A 22,911-nucleotide genomic window follows, 5' to 3' on the forward strand; every position below is an offset into this window, starting at 1 on the left:
AAGACAGGACATCCAAATGAAAAATTCAAAAAGTAAAGCTGTGTTGCTTGTGGCTATGGTTTTTTCCCCCCATTTAATAGCATTTTATTTTTTTCCAATTACATGTAAAGATAGTTTTCAACATTCATTTTTTTTCTCAATAGTATTTTATTTTTTCAAATACATGAAAAGAGTTTTCAACATTTATTTTTGTAAGACTTTGTGTTCCAAATTTTTCCTCCTTCCCTCCTTTATTTCCTTCCCCCACCAAAGATAGCAAGCAATTTGAAATAGGTTAAATATGTGCAATCCTTTTAAACATATTTCATATTTGCCATCAATATTCATTTGTGTAAGATTTTGAGTTCCAAAATTTTCTCCCTCTTTCCCTTCTTTCTTCCTTCCCATGACACCAAACAATCTGATATAGGTCATGCAAGTACAATCATGTTAAACATATTTCCATGTTGGTCATGTTGTGAAAGAAGAATCAGAGCAACAGGGAAAAACTATGAGAAAGAAAAATCTAAAAAGTGAAAATAGTGTGTTTCAATCTGTATTCAGATTTAATAGTTCTTTCTCTTGATGTCAATGGCATTTCTGTCACAAATCTTTTGGAATTGTCTTGGATCATGACATTACTGAGAAGAACTAAATCTATCATAGTTTATTACTGCATATAATGTTCTTCTGGCTCTGCTCACTTCACTCAACATCAATTCATGTGAGTCTTTCCAGGTTTTTCTGAAATCCACCTGTGCATCATTTCTTATATTACAATAGTAATCCATTTACATTCACATACCACCACTTGTTCAGCTATTTCTCAATTATTGGGCATCCCCTCAATTTCCAATTTTGTATTGCTTGTAGCTATGTTTTGGGTATGGATGATAATCTAGAAATCTAATAACATGTCTTCTTGCCAGATTACTCAGCTAGCTTTTCAGTGACCAATTTAGAACATAGAGTTGTCATCTTTACCTTCAGGATAAGACATTTTAGTTAAGGTATACACATCAAGGTCTATCTACAAATCTTATTCTGGTCATTCACTGTAGCAGAGGTTCTCAAAAACTATGATCATAAAGTCAAGTCAAGAAGCATTTAAGATATTACTATGTGCTAGGCACTTTGCTAAATGCTGGAAATACAAAGGACAAAAGATAGTTCCTTCTCTCAAGATGCTCACAGACTAATGAGGAAAACAACATGCAAAGAGACATATACAAATGAGATGTATGGGTGTGTATAATTGAGATAAAATAAATTGGAAATATTTTCTGAGCTTAAGGAGGAACAGAAAAAGCTTCTTTCAGAAGGTGGGAAAATTTAGGAAGATACTGCCAATTTGAAAAGGCTTCCAATATTGGCCCAGTAACCAACCATCTGCTTTCAGAGGACTAGCCTAGCTACTCATTCCTAGTAAGCCGGTCATTTGATGATAAATATTTTGGACATGGTGATCCATCCAATGAAAATGCAAGGTTATGAGTACCAATACATATTAGAAGTTAACTTTTCAAAATTCATGACAAATTTCCTCCCAGAAGCATCTGGTCAACTAAACTTCTAAAAATGATTTTATAAAAAGTAGGATGCTATTTGATACAAAGTAATTATAGTTTATAAATTTACAACTGAAAGGGACCTTAAAGACCACCTAACTCTCATTTCATAACTTATTCACTATTCAATATGAATCACATCCACAATTCAGTCAGAAGCAAAAGGGCAATTGCTGCCAATGGATATACAAGTAAGCATAAACAACCTAGACAATTACAATAATGACCATGTTGATACACCGTTTAAAATTTTTTAAAGCTTTTTATGTAGGTAGCTTTGAGTCTTGCAATAATATGAAGAAGGAAGTGATAAATAGTATTACCCTCCTTTTATGGATGAAGAAACTGAGATTTAGAGAATTTAAAGTGACTTTCCCAAGAACATCACACAGCTAATAAGTTTCAGAGGCTATATTTGAAACTATCTTCCTGTCCCCAACTTCATAGTGTTATCCACTAGAAAATGCCACAAAAAATAATGGCAATATAATTGAAGTTATTTGAAAATATGAAAGAGAAAAATAAAACTAAAAAATCAGAGAAGAAGAATTAATTTATGGAACACCTTAACATTTATATAGTACATTTCTTGCTATCGCCCAGTGAAGTAGGTATTTAAAATACTGCTGTTGCCATGTTACAAAAAAAAAAAAAAAAAAAAAAAAAAAAAAAAAAAAAAAAAAAAAAAGGTTGATGGAAATTATGTAATTTGTCAAAAGATTAAAGTTCTGGAACTGAGATTTAAACTCGGATTTCAAGTTAGACTCTTCTTTCCATTATACCATGCTTCCTCAAAAAGGAATCTCAAGAGGTCATTTAATTCAGCCTACAGCTATGAGTATCCCCTAAGCTATCCAATTTTAATAATTACTGACAATTTTATATAGTTGTTTAAAGCTTATAAAACTCTCTGTATACATGACCCTATTTGTTATAACTACAGTGGGAGGACTTATTTTCAAGTATCTTTTTTTTTTAATAAGTTTTCATTTATATCTTCTGTTCCTATCATCATGATATTAATTCACAAGATCCTTCCCCATTCCTGAGAGCCGTCCCATATAACAAATAGCATGTCAAATTCAACTTCTTTCTTTGGAGAGGGAAGCAAGAGGGAATTGGAGATAAGTGACTTGACCAGGATCACATAGTTAGTAAGTATCTAAGGCTAAATTTGAACTCAGGTACACCAGATTCCAGGCCTGGTACTCTAGTCACTGCACTACCTACCTGCTCCCGCAAATACTATTTTTTAAAAAGCATTAAAAAATCATCCTAACTGATTGATAAATGGAAAATACCAAAAAACATGAACAGTATGCAGCACTCAGTCATCTATTCTTAAAGATTTTTTTTTTTTATTTTGTGGCATTATATGCCTGTAAAATATCTTCAAAATCTTCCCAATTTACAGATGCAGAAAGTGACATCCACAGAGATAAAGCCACTTGCCTAAGGATTCACCATGGAATTAAGACAAGAGCTAAGGTCTCCTAACTTCTGTTTCAATGTTCTTTCCACTATCATGCATCTGGGACTAGGAATGGAATCTCATTCAGAAATATGGGAATTAATTACTCTTAATACTAAAAAATATTCCCTAATTTTGTTCTCATCATTATCAGAGGATCATAGATTTGGAACTAGATATAAATCTTAGGAGACATCAAGTTCATCCACCTTATTTTAAAAATGAAGAAACTGATGCTTAGAGGAGTTAAATGATTTCTCCAGGTTCACAGACAGTATATTTCTGAGACAGAATTTGAACTCAGCTATTCCTGACTCCAAAATATATTCTGTATTTATTGTGACATCTGGCTGCTTCAGGCCTTTGTTTACTAAACACATACTTTTGAATTCTCCAAATCTTCCACTGAAATTAACTTTAATTTTCTCATATGTTAAAATTTATTCTTTTGAACAATAATCTCATATAACAAAATAAATATAGCATGGCAGAGGGGAAGGATAGGAGGAGTCCTGGAGCATTTGTTCAATGAATCTGAAGATAGGTTTGGCTTAACTTTGCAAATCAATCCTCCTTTCCTAAATTCATTCCCACCCACAAAACAAAGTCACAAAGAATTTACAGGTCATCGATTGCATTTGACTATAATATAATACACCTTCTATTAAAATAATAAAAGATCATCTGCAATATTGTAAAAAGTGACATATTTGACATTTACTTAAAGAAATTGGTGTAAAACATTTTTCAGAATTTCTCATCCTTTCTTACTATACCAGAAAAGTAACTGAGTGGGGGGGAAAAAAAAAAGGAAAGTTCTTTAATTAGTAAGGGCACATTGATTTAAAACACTTGGGTACTTATTTCAGCTCAAAATTAGTACAAATATTCTTCTTACCTCTGAAAAATATTAAATAGTCTTCTCAAATATATGAAGGGACATTTCTTGCCCCTATGCAATCTACCCTGAATAAAAGACATTCAGATCATCCTTCCCTAAAACAAGGTCTTTTTTCCAGAGCCATTTACATTGTGAGAAAATCTCTCTTTTTTTTTTTAAACTCTAAGTTTTTCATCTTCCACTAGCATGAAAAATATGTATCCATTTCAAGACTTCTTTTTCTTTTCTTCAGATGCCCTGTATTAGTTTGTTCATCCTAGGCTGGTTACCCATAGAAGAACAAATAGCTGCCCATAGAAACAAGACATACAAAAAAACTGCTATTCCTTGGATGGTCACTAGGCAGCCTTATATATGCCATAGTAGAACTTGCTTTTGCCATCAAAAGGCTGAGATTATGAGACCTTTAATATTGTCTGAGTAGCTACTATGGCCCCAATGCAATGTTGGGGCTTGAGGGAACATGGCTCTGGCATTTGAACACTAAAATTTAATTTAAAAATTAAATTAAATTAAATTAAATTAATTTTAATGCTCTTTTGAATCATTTGGGACAAAAAAAATGTTGCTATGGAATCCAGAAACATATTTGATAAATTATCAATTAAGTAATTTATTAAACACTTACCAGAATCTGTGGAGATATGGGAGTTTGGTGACAAGTAGGGAGATGAAACAAACATAATACTAAACAAGTCATGGTAAGAACAAAAGGCTGTATTTTATGGTCTGGCATTAGGAGGCATGGAAGGTTAGTATTAACAGGGAGTGTTCAGCATAGACTATAGTGAACCAGCTCAGGATAACCAGTGATGCAGAGGAAGGCCCTTAATCTTACTATATCACACAAACACCCAGAACACTGTGGTAGAGCAAGGGAATGGGACGATGAATTGCATTTTGCAAAGAATAATTGGCCCTAATACTTCTTTCTGTCTTTCTACAGGGCCTTCTACAGTACTTCTGGTCCCAGTAAATGTTAGTTGGTTGCCCAAAACAAAATACTACCAGAATCCAGGTAAGAATACAGACTTTTAAAAGGTACAATTCTCTTTTCTACTTTGCATTATAGACTTAGAGAAAAAAAAAAAAGAAAGAAAGAAAGAAAAGAAAGAAAGAAAGAAAAAAAAGAACTTTTAAGGCTATCTAGTGGAAGCCCCTCATTCTATAGACGTGGAGACTAGTTAAGTGACTTGCCCAAGATCCCACAAATAGTAAAAACAAAAACATGATTCAAACCTGGTTTATCAAACTCCAAAGCCAGTACTTTTCCCAAAATACTATATTTACTTAGTATTGTCTTATCACACACATTTGAGTGAGGAGCTATCTTAGAGACTCATTAAAATTTTTAAGGAACATCACTTGTCCTCTCAACTGCAAGAGCTGATCCCCTATTACCACCACCCCCATTCCCACCATGTCTTTGAATACCATTAACAACGGATACCTGAAACCTGTTCAGAAGATGCAACCAAAACCTGAGGTTTCTCATTGATTTTCATCTATACTACACTTCGAAACAAATTCTGTCAGAAAAGGAACTGATAACCATGTTTTCTGTCAGTCCTTAGACAGATGGCTTATTAACAAAATATTTGTAAATTTCTTTACATGAAGCTCAATTAAAATGTACCTCAATTTATTTTAAACAAAACAAAGCAAAACAAAAAGTCTCCTGCGTGCCTGGGGGGGGGGGTGAGTTTTGTTTACATACATGATAACACATTTTGGTATGTCAATTAGAATTTCTCTCAGAGATGATCATTTTAGTGGGGAAAAAACCCTGCTAAGTTTTTCATAGTTTCCATCACTTTGTTCTGAGACTTCAGGGTGTTTTTCCCCTCTCTCTTTATATTCTGATGACAATTTGCAGTGACAGAAAAATAAAGACCTTCCTTACAATAATAAGATCCGACTGCACAAAATAAAGCATTTGTCTGACTCATACCTGTATATTCCAGTAATATGGCCATGGAAGAACACTTTCAACAAATGAAAAAAAGAAACGTGTGCACAGTGCTTTTTTTGTTCCTCCCATTTCAACACACACACACACACACACACACACACACACACACACACACACCACACACACACACACACACACACACACACACCACACACACACACACACACACACTCCACTCTACTCCCAGACTTTCTCATTCCAAGCTTTTCCTGCCCTTCTCTTTCCACCCCACCCCCCACAGCTACTCCTATCAAAAGACATTTAAAAAAAACTCTTTAAATTAATATATATATATATATATATATATATATATATATACACATATATATATAATATATACATATATACACACATATATATATATATATACACACATATATATAATATATATATATATACACACATACAAAAAATGGACATATTTGGATTTTTATGGCATTTAACTTCAGAGGCCAAAAATAAATACAATTAAAATAAAACCTAGAATATGTCCAGTAATCTCATCATTTGTTCTACATTTCTATTTTTTCAGAGTAAATACTTAGCTAAAAAGGAAATCATCTTATTTTTCCTTTCTCTCTTTTTACAATTTATAATTATATATAATACATACAAATATATGAATACAACCAGAGAGAATGCATATAAATGCATGTATCTGTATATGTTTACATACATAACATTATATACACTGGTTGTATACACATACACAAATACATAGGTGGGTATAATCATTGCTTAGAGATATAAAATTAAATATATTGTTTACATATATTATATATTTGCATGTATTATATTTTCATTTATGCATATATGTATGAATATCTATTTATATGTTTCTCTCTCAAAGTTCAGGGAGTCAAAAACAACTGCCCAGTCTTGTTCCCAGAGGATGAAGCTAGTGCCTGACAATGATGCTTTCTTGCCTTGATAAGTAATTCCTAAATCTAATTTGATTCTCTCTCCATGGCCAAATATACTTGAGAAATGCTCAGTAAAGCAGTCAGATGCATGAAGTGTGCTGGGCATGAGCAAACTCCATTTGTAAGTTCTTTTCCATAAAAAGTGTTTTTAGAAAAGAATAACACAATTCTGAGACGTGATATTTGGCTTTTTAACACTTAGGGAGTGGGATTCTCACAATCATAGACTATCAGGGAGATGGAATAATGAACTTAAAAACTGATATAGAGCTTGCTATAGTTTACAAAACACTTTTACATATATTATCTCATTTGATCATCACAATAACACGAGGAGGTAAGTTATTATAGGAATTATTGTCTCCCCTTTGCAAATTAGGAAACTGAAGCTCAGAGAAAAAAAAATGACTAGTCTAGAAATATATAATCAGTAAGTGTCAGAAGCAGGATCCACATGCAGGTTTCTCCTCACTTCAAATCCGGGGCTTTTTCCAACATGCTCCAAAGATAAATTTCTAAGTAATCTCCCTATTCTGTATGTCTAAAGTAAGGCTTTTAAAAAAAAAACTCCCTCAATTTGTTTATATGTGTATGTGTATGTATGTCTCTTTACACATACATATATACATATGCATATAAAGATTTATGTATCTGTTTTATACATTATATATTGTATTTTGATAGCTGTTTTTTAACCTAATTAATTTCCCTTGTAATTCTATGTATTTTATTTTACACATGTAAAAACATTCTTCTAAGAAAAACAAGTTTTAGCAATCTGCCAAAGATAAAGAACTACAGGACTATAGTATGCAGAGGAAGTAATTTTACATGCTTCCTACATTAGGAAAGCTAACTGACTATCCCCAGAGCAACCAAAGAAACATACTTTAATCAATAAAAGTACAGAGATGTACTGAGGTGGAGGTCTAAAGGGTTCACAGTCTTATTGATAACAGATGAGAATCCTTTGAAAAACAATTTTTGAGGAGCCTCAATCTGACCTTTTAGCCTTCTATGTTTAAAAGTCTTGGCCATAAGCATGAAAAAGGGGATTTATAATGTTATTCAAATATGAGGTGGCAAACTGAAATAATTATTTCCATAGCAGACAGTACTTAAGTGACCAACCTAAGGTAAACACATGGCAGAACTGAAATTTTAACCCAAATCTTCTCATTTACTGCTTTAAGCATTTCCAAAGAACTATCCTAAAGCATATTTATTGACGATCTTCTTGGAGAATGCAGCAGATGCTATGATACAAGACTTTCTTAAATGTCAAATCCTCATACACTATTAAGGCTTGCAACTGGAATCCTATAAACAACACTTCCTTTCCTGGAAGTGCAGTCACTGTTCATGATGCATTGGATAAGGCAGGATAGAAATGTAGCAACTTTTAGATACTTTGTTCAACAAAAGTAATCAAATATTTGATTTTTCTGATTGCATATCACCTAACATAGTATAAGATTGTAGCACTGAGAAGGAGTTAGAAAATGCACTGGACTAGGGTCTAGTCCAAGTTTTGCCACAAACTAGCTGTGTTAACCATGAGCAATCTTCTATTTTTTTAGACATCAGAAATAAAAGGCTTTGACAAAATCTGTAAGTTTTCTTGGATTCTAGAAGTTTATGGTTTCTAAGAAGTAAGTATTTTAGGTAATAGAATACAGCTAATTCTAGATAGGGAGAGATTTCCCAAAAACCATCTAGAAAGGCAAAACCAAGTACAAGTGTGATAAAAAGATGTGATGTTTGGAACCCCTTCACACAAGCCAAATTTTACAATATGGCTGATTTTCTCACCAAACCTCTATTTGCAAGCACTCCAGAGGTGTAAAATGTTAAATAGGATTCAAAAAATAATGCATGATATGAGAATGTCATATCAAAACCTTGCAGCAGTTTTGTCTTCCTAAATTATGCCTTCAACATTTGCCTTAAACATGAAATGCTTAAGTAACATGAAGGTGTTATATTGTGATGGGTATCAGGAATTCAAACATAACAATAATCCTAGTCCATAAGAAATTTAAGAGTTCCTGGAATGAGGAGGAAGAGGACAATAGCATTCATTTAATCTATTTTTTAGTCTATACCTATGATTGTATTCATGTAGGAGGAACTTGTGAGAAAATTCCCTTTATAGGCCTTTGAGAATTGCCTGGAGTAGGGGATAGATTAATTTACTCACCTCAAGTCACATTGATGGTATATATCAGGGGCTAGACTAGAGCTCAGGGCATTTGTACTCTGAAAGTAATTCTCTCTCCACTCATACAACAGGACTTAATAAACGCTTCTTCCTTACTTCCCTTTCTTCCCTCTCCTTTTTGTATTCCTTCATTCTATTCTCTCACCCTGACTTCTTTATTTCCTTGCTTCCTTCCTTTCTTTTCTTCCCTTTGCTCCCTCTTTTCCTTCCTTTTCTTCCTCTTTTCCTTCCTTTCCTTCCTTTCATCCTCTTCTTTCTTCTCTCCCTTTCTGTCTTCTTTATACCATGCTCCCCCTCACATACCTAAATAAATACTGACTATTGGGGAGGACATAGTCATTTGGTCAATTCATTTTAACAAATATTTATAGAATTCTAGACTCAGAGCTGGAAAGGACCTGAGAGACTAACCTTGTTTTCAAATAAAGAAACTGAAGCCCAGAATAGTTCAGTAATAAGCAATGGAAGCAGAATTTGAACTCAGGTATTCTGATGGACTCAGGCATCTCTGACTCTACAAATATTGTGCGACACCTGTCTGTCTTTCAAGTTATAAAACATTTACTACAATAAAGGTACTGCACTAGAAAATGGGATGTAAAGATAAAAGCAACCTAGTGTCTATTCTTGAAGATAAACAGGAGATAAAATACACATATAAATAAATAAGATACAACATAGAAAGTGATTAGTGGCAAAGGAAAAGATCTAAGTAAAGTTCTTAAGGAAAAATTGAGGAGGGGGAAGACATAGCTTTCAATTCATGTCAGCACTGAAAGGCTTTCTCATTTCCTTGAGTACACACTGTAGGTAAGAGATTACTTGGAAGAATGTTAGAAAGTCAAGAAAAGTTAAAATATGTCTTTGCTCTAAAATGGATGATTTCACATGTATAATTAATATCATATTTATTGCCTTCTCAATGGTTGGATAAAGAGTAGACAAGAGGGAAAGAATTTGGTACTCAAAATCCAAAAAAAAAAAAAATGTTAAAATATTTTTACATGTAATTGGGAAACATTTAATAAAATAAATAAAATTTTATTGGGAGAAAAATAAAATATACCATAGCTACAATATGGAAATATGTTTCACATGATTTCACACATATAATTGATATATTGCTTGTCTTCTCAATGGCTGGGGAAAGGCTAGGCAGGAGGGAGAAAATTTGGTACTCAAAATTCCAATAAATAATATGTTAAAATATCTTTACATTTTTCTAACAAAATAAAAAATAAAATATGTCATAGCTACAATATTGAAATATGTTTCACATGATTCCATACATATAATTTATATCATGTTACTTGCCTTCTAAATGAGTAAAGGAGGGATAGGTGGAAGGGAGAGAATTTGGAACTCAATTTTTTTTAATTAAATATTTGAAATTTTTACATTCAATTTGGAAATATTTGACAAAATAAATAAAACTATATTTTGGGGAAAAAATAAAACAAACAAAAAAAATGCCATAGCTAATCTATACAAAAAACTGAGAAGTGCTGTATTCACTAGTCAATGAAGTGGTTCCTCTCCATTAAACCCCTGACATTGCTTTTTATCATTTTCTGGTCCCCAAGAGTACCAGTAAAATACACGGAAAGAACAGACAAATGAATGGTAATTAAATCTTAAGCTCTTTAACCTGAAAAGGAATGGATTAGCAGCTAAAGTCAAGACTACTTCTAATGAGAAAAAACTCCACATTCCATAACAAGGCAGCATGACAAACCAAGAACGAGCTGGACAATCAGCAACAAAGAGAAAGTCCTGTAAGTAAACCATTAAAGAATGCAACAAATTGCTATAGCTGGTCACAGAATATAAGACCTGGAAAAAAAATAATAACACACATTTGTAGGGTCATTTAAGGTCAGCAAAACACTATCTTAACAATAGCCCTGGAAGGTATGTCATTTGACGAGTATTTTTCTCATTTTGCAGATAAAAAAATTGAGCTAAGAGGAAAAGAAGTTGCCTAAGGCCTCATGACTGGTTAATGATAGGGGAAGATGAAAATTGGATCAACACAAACTCAAGATTTTTTACCCTGAAATTTTTTACCTTTGAAAGAAAACTATAAGAGCATCTTAATTTCTCACAATGAGGGGATAGATAGACTATGTAGAATGAAATGCACATTTGTGGATATTGCCAACATAATTTTTTTTTACTATGCATATTGATTGCAGTTATTGCAATGTTATTTTTTTCCTCTTTTTTCTAATGAATAAAGTGGGAGGGAGAGAAAAAAATAAATGCTTGTTAAATGAAAAAAAAATCAATTAAAAAAAAAAACACCTTATTCATGCAGCATTGCTGTGGAATGAGCAATTCCCTAACAATAAATTCATGTCCTAGATGATGGAAGATGATAGTCCCAAAGCTATATTTTATTCAAACCGTTTTGAAAATGTTATATTAAAATACTGATTTTCTAAATAGAAACTGAATGTAGATAGGTCGTGAAGTAGATAGAGCATGAGACTTGGAGACAGGAAGAGGAGTTGAAATGTGGTCTCAGATACTTTGCTAGCTGGGTGATTCTGGGCAAGTCATTTAATTTCTGTTGCCTCAGTTTTCCCAGCTTCCAGAGTTGTGAGAATCAAATGAGATAACAGTTGTAAAGTATTTAGTACAGGGTCTGTCACATAGGATATATTAGTTATTATTATTATTGATGACAAGGTCATCACTAAATTCTTTCACTCAAACTGCAATGGCATTCTACTATCTCTAGGATAAAATATACATTAGATGTCCTACAAATACATTAAACTCAACATGTCCAAAACTAAACTCATCTTTCCCCCCAAACCCTCTCCTCTTCTGAACTAGACTGTTACTGTTCTCCCAATCATAGACTCATAACCTAAGCATCATCCTTAACTACTCCTTCTATCTCTGCCCCAACAATCAAAAAGTATGCAGCCAATTCCTTTTAAGTCTCCCTTTACAGTTATTATATATGTCCACTTCTCTACTGTGACACTATTACCATTCTGGTGCAAACCATCATCAGCTCACACCTGAATTACTGAAAAAGTCTACCAATTGCTATCTTTCTCTGGTGAAGCTCTTCCCACTCCGTTCCATCTTTCCTTTAGCTATTAAAGTGATATTCCACAAGTGGAGATTTAGCCATATTACATGTACCCATATACAGATACACATGCACAGTGCACATATGAATACATGTACACACATACATAGTCTCAGTCAATCAATTCCACTGGCTCAGATAATTCCATTATCTGAAGGTTCCAATATAATCTTCTATTTGACTTCTGAAGCCCCTCATACCTAATTTCTTACTATTTTTGTCAGTCTTCTCACACCTTAAGATCCTTCTTCTCATAATCCAGTGACAAACACTATCTGCTTCTCAAACTAACTGTTCCCATCTTCTAACTTTGTGTGTGGCTTTTCACTGGCTATTTCAGATGCCTAAAATGCTCACTCTCCTCATCTCTCCTGTCTTTTCATGTTTCTCTCATGTCTCTTGTCTTTTTTTGACTTGCTCTCAAGTCCCCAATAAAAATCTTACCTTCTGCAACTTAGAGTGACTAAGTCATTTTACCTATTATAAATAACCAAATTAAGTATAAAGGACATATGAAGGAAGATACTATCTGCATCCAGAGAAAGAAGTGATAAAGAGAAGTATATATAGTATATATATATATATATATAATATGATGGAATAGAATAGAAGAAAAAAAGGAGGGGAAAAGAAAGTTAACAATATTTACTAAGGAAAATTTAAAAGGAAAAGCAAATTGCAGTTTCACGTACAGTCATACTTTTTTTTATCATTCTACTATGTTATGAAAACTTCAGAATAAAATTAAATTAAAACAAAAAAAAACCACATAGTAAGTGCTTAATTAAAGTCTACTTCACAAACTGTCTCCAAACTTCCTATCCAGCCTTCTTGTGAATATATTTAAGCCTCAATCTCTCCATTTGTAAAATGAGGGAACTGGATTAAATGGGTTCTCAGGTTCTTTCTAGCTCTAAATTTATGATTCCATGATTCACACTCTTCCATTTAACTAAACCAGCCTTCCTATACCTTTGCCAAGAAAACCTCAAGTAGAGTCATGAAGAGTCATACACCACTGAAATGACTGAACAACAGCAAGAGGCTCACTAAACAGAGTGCCTAAAATCAAGAAGATATGAGTTTAAATCTAGCTCATATATTTGCTAGCTATGTCACCTTGGGCAAGTCACAACCTGTTTGCCTCAGTTTCCTTGCCTGTCAAAATAGGAATAATAAGAGTACCTATTTCCCAGGATTGTTGTGAGAATCACATGAAGGGAAAAATTTTAAAGTGCCTAGTCTATTGTAGGCAATATATATGTGTGTGTGTGTGTGTGTGTGTGTGTAGATACACACACATATACACACACATATATGTAATAGCTAACATATATATGTATATACACATATATTAGCTATTATTATCAGTACTCTCTCTACTATAATCTTGAAGAAACAAAAGCTTCTAGAATAAGCCAAATTACTAAATTTATTAAATTAGTAACTTTATTTTACATACAACATTAAACCTAAGGTTGGCTCCACACCCCTATAACAGACTTATAGAATTCATTTATTCCAAGATTTAAGGCTGTCTTTTAAATGCCTGAAAATGCTGGAAGTCTTATATTTAGAGAAGTAGGGTGTTATTGTACTCAATTCTTAAGAACACATTCTGATTCACTAAATGTTCTAGAAAGATCTGAATTGCATAAAGGTAAATAGCAGGATTCACACCAGAAAGAGAACTATGGATATTGAATGTAGATTGAACCATATGGTATTTTCACCTTTTTTGTTTGTTATTTTTTTTTCCTCCTTTAATCTGATTTTTCTTGTATAAAATGACTAATATGGAAATATATTCAAAAGTATCATAAATTTATAACCCATATCAGCTTGCTTTCTGTCTTGAGGAGGGGGGAAACAAGAGAGAGAGGGAAACAAAATTTAGAACATAAAGTCCTACAAAAATGAATATTTTTACATGTATTTGGAAAAAAATATTGAGAAAAAAAATTTAAAGCAAATGACAGTTTCTACAATATCCAAAATAAGAACTTTTAGTAAAAGAATCTATTAAGACCACCTATGAAGACAAACTGGGAAACAAATGTTGAATGAGTAAAATATTTGGAATTAGACATCTTGGGGTCTTTGTGGGTCTTTACAAAATAGGGGATCTACTTGCCAGGATAAACAAAGATTGAAAACTTGCTTTTAAATATAGTAAATAACTGCATGAATTCACTTGGACCAAAATTTGCATGCTAGTGCAAATAGTCCCAAATTTTACATTTAAATGCAATAAATATCTCTCTAGGACTCACTGTATATACCATGTATTGCATCAGAGGTACCTATTTAAACCCTGCAACTCACCCTATTAATGAATTTTTGTCAACCTGAAAAGAGTTTTGTCTATCAGCCTGAAAAAGGGAGTGTCAGGAATAATATTATTTTGTAGAATCAAATATCACTTATTCAAATATGAAAATGAATTGGAGATCTTGTTAGTATAGGAAATCTTTCTAATGATGCAAATCACAACCCACCCATGCCTGACCACCTTGTACAAATCTTTTATATTATCTCCTATAAGTTCACCATAGAGGGCTCACAATTCCCAATGTCCTTTTTCACATCCTCAAAAAGATGAAAAAATGGCAAAATATTGCAAGGATAACAAAAAAGTAAGCCCATAAGCAATTCAGTGGGTTATTTCTTGTTTTTTCAATGTGAACTTTTTTTTTTTGCTCATTGTTTATGTCTTGACTGACATCTTTTACTCCATTTCTCCTTGTAATTATGTTACACACTGTTCCTGCCCACATCCTCCTCCTTCATTGCCCTTTGGGGTTTATCCTCAATTTTGATTCTCCAGACACTGCAATGCTCCATAGCCCGGAGTCATATAACTATACAAGATTGATATTGGCATTTTAAAAAATGGGCCTCCATGGCTGGGAGACATCCGAGATCATTAAGAGAATTCTACAATTTCCCAATGGCAATCTAGTTCACTTTCTTAGGCCCAACTCCTTGAACATTTGCAGTATGTTTCAAAGACACGTATGTTGATGGATGAACTCTTTGGGTTATCCATTCAATTATATATTACAGTATAGACAATAAACATTCTTTATTTATACACTTTTTCCTCTTTGGATAGTTGGATCAAACTCTTTTGAGTGATTGTGGGCCTCAATGATGGAATAAGCACAAATAATTCTACAAACAGGAGCAGTTGAAGGATCTCAACATTTAGAAAGAATCTCTCCTTCGTTTGGATGCTGCATTATAATTCTTTAATGATAGTGGTGAATACCATTGGAGAACATCAGTTTCCCTTGCTTAACATTAATAATCATAGGGTCATCAAAAAAGTTTATCTCTTTTTTATATTGCTTGAAGAATCTTATATATTTTCAATATATGTATGAAAGACTGTCTTACAGGAGAAAAACCATTAAGGTGATGTTTTGCTCTACCATATTAAATACTTTCTTATAATCAAGAAATAATAAGTACAGTATTACTGTATATTCTCTACATTTTCAGCCAACTGGATAATGATAAAGTTCTGGTCTACTGTAGACTTTTACTTGTAAAGGCCTATCTTTTCTCTTCTCATTCCCTCACCAAAAATGTCCTCAGTAAATGGTTCTCATATAAATGTTTTATATATACCAGATATCCCAAAAGTCTTAGCTAAGACTTTGAACTACACTAGACTTTTGGGATACCCTATAGATTATACCATATCTTAGATAACAATGATATTGGAAAAAAGCTTTTTTTCCTTTATAAATACACACACCAGAGTTGGTTCAGTGTTCTTGGTTTAAGACTGTTTTTAACACAGTAGGTAGATTTAGAAGAATGAAAATGGGTTCTGAATATTAAAACTTTGGTCCCCTTTAATTTATGATTACAAAGCTGTGGACTTCATAAAACTTTTTAAAAGAAGAAGTAAAGCAAATATCAAGAGGAAAATAAAACAAATCCCTTTTATAAATATTATTTTAAAATATATGGGAAAGTAGGCATATGGGGTAATAGGTATTGTTGCTCCTTCAGTTGGCTGTAACATTTAAGTTTTTTCCATGTTTATCAAATATTCCCTTCTCTCAGATACTTAGGAATCAATATCTTAACATTCTCAAAATTGTGTCATTTTCACTTCAGACTTTTTCTGTGAACAACTAGTACAGTCCAAGAACTTCTCCAATATTTGTTCTCTTCAATACAACTTTTATCTCCGCTCTCAGGATATCTGCAACTGTGATATTAGAATCCAAAGGTAGTAGGTAGCTCCACTCTTGTTGGTATTAAAAAGATTTTTGTCATAGTTTTTCTTAAAAACAACAACAACAACAGTCATAGATTTTTTTCTTTAAATGTATTGTCCTCCTTCCATTTGATTTTATTTGGTTATATCTCTCATCAAGATTTTTATTTTTCCCCCTTCAATAGTATTTTATTTTTCCAAATACATGCAAAGATAGTATTCAATATTCACCTTTATAAAATCTTGTTTTCCAAAATTTTCCCCTCCTTTTTTTTGTCCTCCCTCCCCCAAACATCAAGCAATCTGTTATAATTAAACATGTATAATTCTTCTAAACATATTTCCATATTCATCAATCTTCTCAGGAAAAATCAAATCCCATGGGGGGAAAAACATGAAAGGGAAAAAAGCAAGCTAACAAACAACAACAAAGAAGTGAAAATATTATGCTTTGATCCATATTCAGTATCCATAATATTCTCTTTGGATGTGGAAGGCACTTTTTATCCCATGTGATTGGAATTGCCTTGAATCACTTCATTGTTGAAAACAGGCAAGAATCATCTAACAGTTGATCATCTCATAATTTTGCTATTACTGCGTATAATGTTGTTTTAGTGCTGCTCACTGCACTCAACATCAGTTCAAGTCTTCCTAGGCTTTTCTGAAATCAGCCTGCTCATCATTTCTTATAGAAAAATAATAGTTCATTACATTCATATACCATAACTTATTCAGCCATTCGCCAACTGATAAACATCCACTCAATTTCCAGTTCCTTGCCATTACAAAAAAGAGTTGCTACAAACATTTTTTGCACATGTTCACCAACCTTTATAAAAACTGATTTTTCCATCTATTGTTTTTTAAATTCTTATATGAGGAAATATTGTGGTCTTTTCCATAAAGATTTTGTTGGTTAAGGGAGTTGTTAGCTCTTCTTGCCTTTTCCTTAGCATAAATTCGTTAGGGAAAGAAAAGTCATCTATGAAATTATTATAGTCAGTATTGATGTCCTTTCCTTTATCCACTTCCCATTTTCTAGTATCAATAAGTAGCTTAAATAAAATAGTTTGGACTTGTTTTTATTGCATGCCATTATAAGACTTTTATTCTTCTGATGCTCTGTTAATTCTGATCTTTGCTTTCACAGACTGTTGGTCTGATTGTTCATAAGCAGCTAACTGAGAAATAATATCAGTAACTAGTTACTTCCTCTATGTTAACATAATCAACTTCATATTGTAACATGTCTTTCAATGTTCATGTCCAAAGTTGCTGATTATTTTCTCAAATTAAGTATTTATGACTCATAGACACGAAGTTTCTATATAGTCTACAAGTCTTTGCCTTCTCTCATTTTTTAAAATTACTGATGCATATTTATTGCCATCCTTACCAATTCCCAGTTTTGTAATGAAGATACTGTTTCAAGAGATATATTGAATTAAGCTAGGTCTTGACTTCTTCATAGAATTTAATTTCTCTGCCTTTTCATCTTATGCAGTAGGTGTTACATTTATCTACAATTATTATTTTTTGTTGATCCTTTGCAGATGTTCATCATAAAATAAGAGAAAACCAAATGCGAATTCTTGTTGCCTTGTGAAGCTTCTTCATGGAAAAAAAAATAATTCCTCTACCTCCCTTTCTTTGGAAAAAGATGAACCTGTAAGTCATCTTCTATTTTATTGCAATTTTATTTTCTCATCTGCTTTTTTTTTTTTAGTTTTGACAGTTTTTTAAGTTTCTTTCCTTCGTTCCTTCGTTCCTTCCTTCCTTCCTTCCTTCTTTCCTTCCTTCCTTCTTTTTTAACAATAAGAATGTTAAGACTGACATGATTCAGTTCCTTTAAGAGAATTGCCACTCACTGATCACTAGGAAGGGTATCTCACATTTATAATATCTACAGCTAGTTAATGCTTGCAAAAGTCTGAAAACTATGTAATTCTCAGTTCCTCTGCCTTCTTTTCTGTAACTCAGCCACTGTCAGAAACAAAAATTGGCTACATAGGACTCAGGGCTATTTTGCATTTCCTTTGTTTTATCCCATGACCAAAAATTTTATCACCAGTTTATCAGTTTATCACCAGTTGGTCAGCCTAATTGTGATTATCTTCTTACTTAGCTAGCCTGGACTTGAGAAAGTAGACAGAGTCCACTGCCTAATCCTAAACAACAGAACATGAGCTCCATTGTTCCAATGGCACAATTTGGTTTCTGGAATCAACAAAATAATATATCACTTTCAGTTACAAGGAAAGCTGGAAGATTTTCTTTTTCATTTCTCCCACATCTTTATAACTGCTAAGTATAACACAGCAAAACTCTTTTTGCCTAAAGCTGTGGTATCACCATAAAGTGGTTATATATGTACCAATCCAAGCATGGCTGCTGACCTGAGCAACACCTATCACAATATTCTCCTCAATGCAAGGCACAAATTTTGCCTTCAGAGCCAGAAGCATAAATAGCAGCAACAATTCACCCTTCCAGGCTAATCCCTTCCCTATTTAATTTCTTACTCCAAAGAATCTAGATGACACAGTTAGTGTAGTAAGGCACTGACTTTGAAGTTAGGAAAATCTGGATACAAATCCTCTCCCCTCCTCCTTTCCCCCCCCTCCAAAAAAAAAAAAAAAAAAAAAAAAAAAAAAAGATATTCGCTAACAGTACAATCCAGGACAAGTCCCTTGATCTCCTAATGTTCAAATTTATAAATGGACAAGTTAAACTGAATAACTTCCAGCTCTGAATGTATGGCCTTACAATGTATTTTTAGCTTGGAAACTCATTTTAAAAAATTTTTTTGGAATGGTAGCATTTTGATTGACCTGTTATTATTAAACTACATTTTAAAATGAAACTATTTCACCATTACAATCTAAAATACTTGCAGCTGCAATTGATTAATTGTACTCAAAGAAAGTAATAAGAGAGAATCCTATTTAAAATACATTATGTTGCTACTATTTTATTCCTTCAATTATCATAGAATGGACAATGTAATCCATCCTCCTTGTCATCAAATTTCAAGATTTTGCTTCTATTCCCCTCTTTCTTTTCTTTCACCAGCTACAGATCCTGCTAAGGCATATCATAATTTAATTAGCTGATGCTGATTGGTAATCTACCCACTTCTTCTTAATTGGTATGATTTCACAGTATTATCCATAAAGGCCCATTCTGCATTACTAATAATGTTTGCCAAGAAGCCCTTCAGAGGGAAAAATGCTGACTTTTGTAAATATGTAAACATCCCAAAATACTCACTACTCTCTCTCTTGAATAAAAATCCTGCACTCTTCATACAGTTCACATGAACAGTTAATGCTACAGGTAAGAAACAGGTGTTCAATGCATTAACACACAAAGGGGGGTAAAGTCAATTTGCTCCTTATGCACCAGACAACACCATCACCAATGCTAGATATTATCCTGAAAATAGGGAACAGTTCAAAATTCCATAAACACCATTTCAGGAGACTGAGTTTTCATAAACCTGTCACATCTAATTAAAGTACCAATATCCATTGATTGAAAAACAAGATGGGCAATGGGGTTTTCTTCAATCAATGATTGTTCATAGTCTTGGGATAAAATATGTAGCTGATCTGCCTCATGGACTTTTTGAGGGATTCCCTTGAAAACCTATGGTTTTTATACATCTGAGTAGAGAAACTGAGAAATACATTGGCATGAAAGAACAAGTGGAAATAGGTGCAAGTTTTCTTCTGAAAATCGCACAGAAAATATTCCTATATTAAAATGTAATTCATAAGAATAAAAAATTACAAATTCACAGTTAATTAAGGAGTAAATCACTGCTCACATTTATTTTTTAGAGATTTTTTTCAAAATATATGCAGATAGTTTTCAACGTTCACACTTGCAAAACCTTGTTTCAATTTTTTTTTCCTCCCGCCCTTTCCCCTACCCCATTTCCCCCAGGTGGCAAGTAATCCTATATATGCTAAATATGTACAATTCTTCTATACACATTTCCACAATAATCATGCTGTACAAGGAAAATCAGATCAAAAAGGAAAAAGATAGAAAGAAAACAGAGCAAGCAAACAACAACAAAAAAAGTGAAAATACCATATTGTGATCCATATTCAGTCCCCACAGTTTCTCTCTGAGTACAGATGGTTTTCTCCATTACAAGACCATTGGAGCTGGTCTGGATCTCCTCATTATTGAAAAACATTGCTCACATTTAAAAAAGCCCAACCTATTGGGATTATGAACTTTGAAAAATAAAGTTACTACTGGGTTCAGCAACACTAATGGTGTCAGGCACTGTTATTTGTCCATATGACTATGTCATCCATGAAATGCAAGTGAATTTGATTTAAGTGAGAGAGAGCTTGTGCAAAGTCACCAGCTTCACTTTCTCCTTCAGAGTGATATGAGTCCAGTGGTGAGGTACAGATCTGGATGCAGTGGAAGATAGAGACTTTTTTAAGGTAAGATCTTTAATATGGATCAGTTTGATTGAGGCAATGCCCAATTAGTGATTAAGACTAGGTTAAGAAATGAGACAGAGAATAGCCTTTTTTATCTAGTCCAAAAAAAAATCCAATCTGGGAGGGGAAAAGCCTTTGGGTTTCTGGCCAAAACAAAAACAACTGCTATTCACATTCATTCTGAGTCAATCAGGGCACAAAGTACTACACTTATTTAAGATGCCCAAAGATAGATATGAGCCAGTCCACTTATACTCAAGGTTCTTACATTCTATTGACTTTCTTTAAATAGCATACTCATGAACTTCACTTATGTATTAATAAATTTCTCCTAAAAATGCAATTTGTGTAAGTCAGAAATTATATATATATATATATATATATATATATATATATATATATATATATATATATATATATATATATATATATATTACATAAAGGAAAAAGGTATCTATAAATAATTTTAATGTTAAATCAGTTATCCTTCCCTCTCTCACTTTAATAGTATTTACAGTATTTACTGGTATTTACTTTCATGAGGTTGAAGTAAGAAATGTTGATCTTTTACTTTTAACCAAGTAGGCATTTTAGTGACTCTGAGAATCAATTTCTTCATCTGGAAAATGAGGAATAACAAGAATCTAAATGCCTAATAAGAGAAATGAGACAAATTTATGCACCAAAATCTACTAGTTTGTTGTCCTTGGTGGTTTTTTTTTTTTTGTTTTGTTTTGTTTTGTTCTCTTCTTGAGGTTGATTCCAAAACAAACTTCTCACTAAAAGACATAGCCAGAGCAAATCATACCTAAGATCTGACTCCATGAAACCTGAACCTAACTTGAATATATTCATATGTGATCTCATTCTACAGCTATTGGAAAGAAGATGATACCAAAATATAATGTAAAACCAGTCAGCTGCTATTTAAGAGAACAGAGTCTACAGGTCAATTATAGGGAAATTGGGATAATGTTAATAGAAAGAGAGTCTGGGCTGAAGTCTTTGAACACCCACTACATGGCCTTGAACAAAGAGTTCTTAATAAAGATTTATTAATCAAAAAAAATGAAATTAGTTAGTATTCAAATAGCACTTTAAGGCTTGTAAGGTGCTGCACAAATATTACCTTGTCTTAGCCTTATAACCACCTATTCTCATAAGTAGGTGTTATTGTTAACCCTATTTCATAGATAAGGAAACTAAGGCAGACAGAGGATTTTACCCAGAGTCTCCTTGCTAATAAGTATCTGAGTCTATCTTTGACTAGCTCAAGAACTCTATCAACCATGTCTGAAATCCTCTTCTTCCTCATACTTTCAGTAAGAAGCCTTTCTCAGTCTTTCTTAATCTTAGTGTTAATCCTCTGAGACAACCCCCATTTTAATCTATTATCTATATCACTTGGGCATAATTGTTTACATGGTATTTTCCCCATTAGATTATTAGACTTTTTGGGGATGACTAAAAATAGCTCAATACTAACAAATGACAACATGAGTTTTTCTGAATCAATGTGGAGTGACAGATCCTTAAGAATGGTTAAGTAGCTATTTCTATTTGAGTTTAATACCAACAGGGTACTAGAAAGGACAGTGAAATCAATTCTGAAGGAGTAAGTTCAAGTCTCAGATGGAACGCTTACAGGCTATATGACCTTGGATAAGAAACCTAAACTCTGTGGCCCTCAATTTCCCCATAGAGATAATAAAACTTGCCCCTTTTTTCTCATTGGTTTCTTATAAAGGACAAATGAGATCATGTACATAACAGAGTTTTAAGTATAGTGTATATAAAGTTTAAGAAAAAAAGGAAGAGTAGTACTATATTACATAGTAGGGGACAAAGGCAGTAATTCCACAATTAAGATTAAGTTCTAAAATGCAAATTGACCCACTGATCAAATTTCTTTTGAGATGCAAGTGCCTGGTACCAGATCTAAGGGCAGGTTTTTATTAGAATGACACTCACTAATTACATGGCAGGGATGATGAACAACTCTACAGAGTGAGAACAAAAGTTTATGGAAAGTGGGGCAGGAGAGATCTCTCATACTTAAGGTTCAAC

General features: G+C 33.0%; 1 protein-coding gene across 2 annotated transcripts in view; it reads right to left on the reverse strand.

Moving 5' to 3' along the window:
- Window positions 1–22,911, reverse strand: part of SMYD3 (SET and MYND domain containing 3) — a 954,064-nt gene that overhangs the window by 464,604 nt on the left and 466,549 nt on the right. The window contains exon 1 of one of the 2 annotated variants that reach the window (XM_074262569.1): window positions 4,548–4,744. The exons of the other annotated variant lie outside the window; for it this stretch is intronic. Coding sequence (XP_074118670.1) covers window positions 4,548–4,655 — 108 coding nt within the window. The 5' untranslated portion in view covers window positions 4,656–4,744. Of the gene's footprint in view, window positions 1–4,547; window positions 4,745–22,911 lie in introns of those variants that run through there. 2 annotated transcript variants of the gene reach the window in all.

The sequence above is a fragment of the Sminthopsis crassicaudata genome, chromosome 4 (genome assembly GCF_048593235.1).
Source record: "Sminthopsis crassicaudata isolate SCR6 chromosome 4, ASM4859323v1, whole genome shotgun sequence".
NCBI classification, from domain to species: Eukaryota; Metazoa; Chordata; class Mammalia; order Dasyuromorphia; family Dasyuridae; genus Sminthopsis; species Sminthopsis crassicaudata.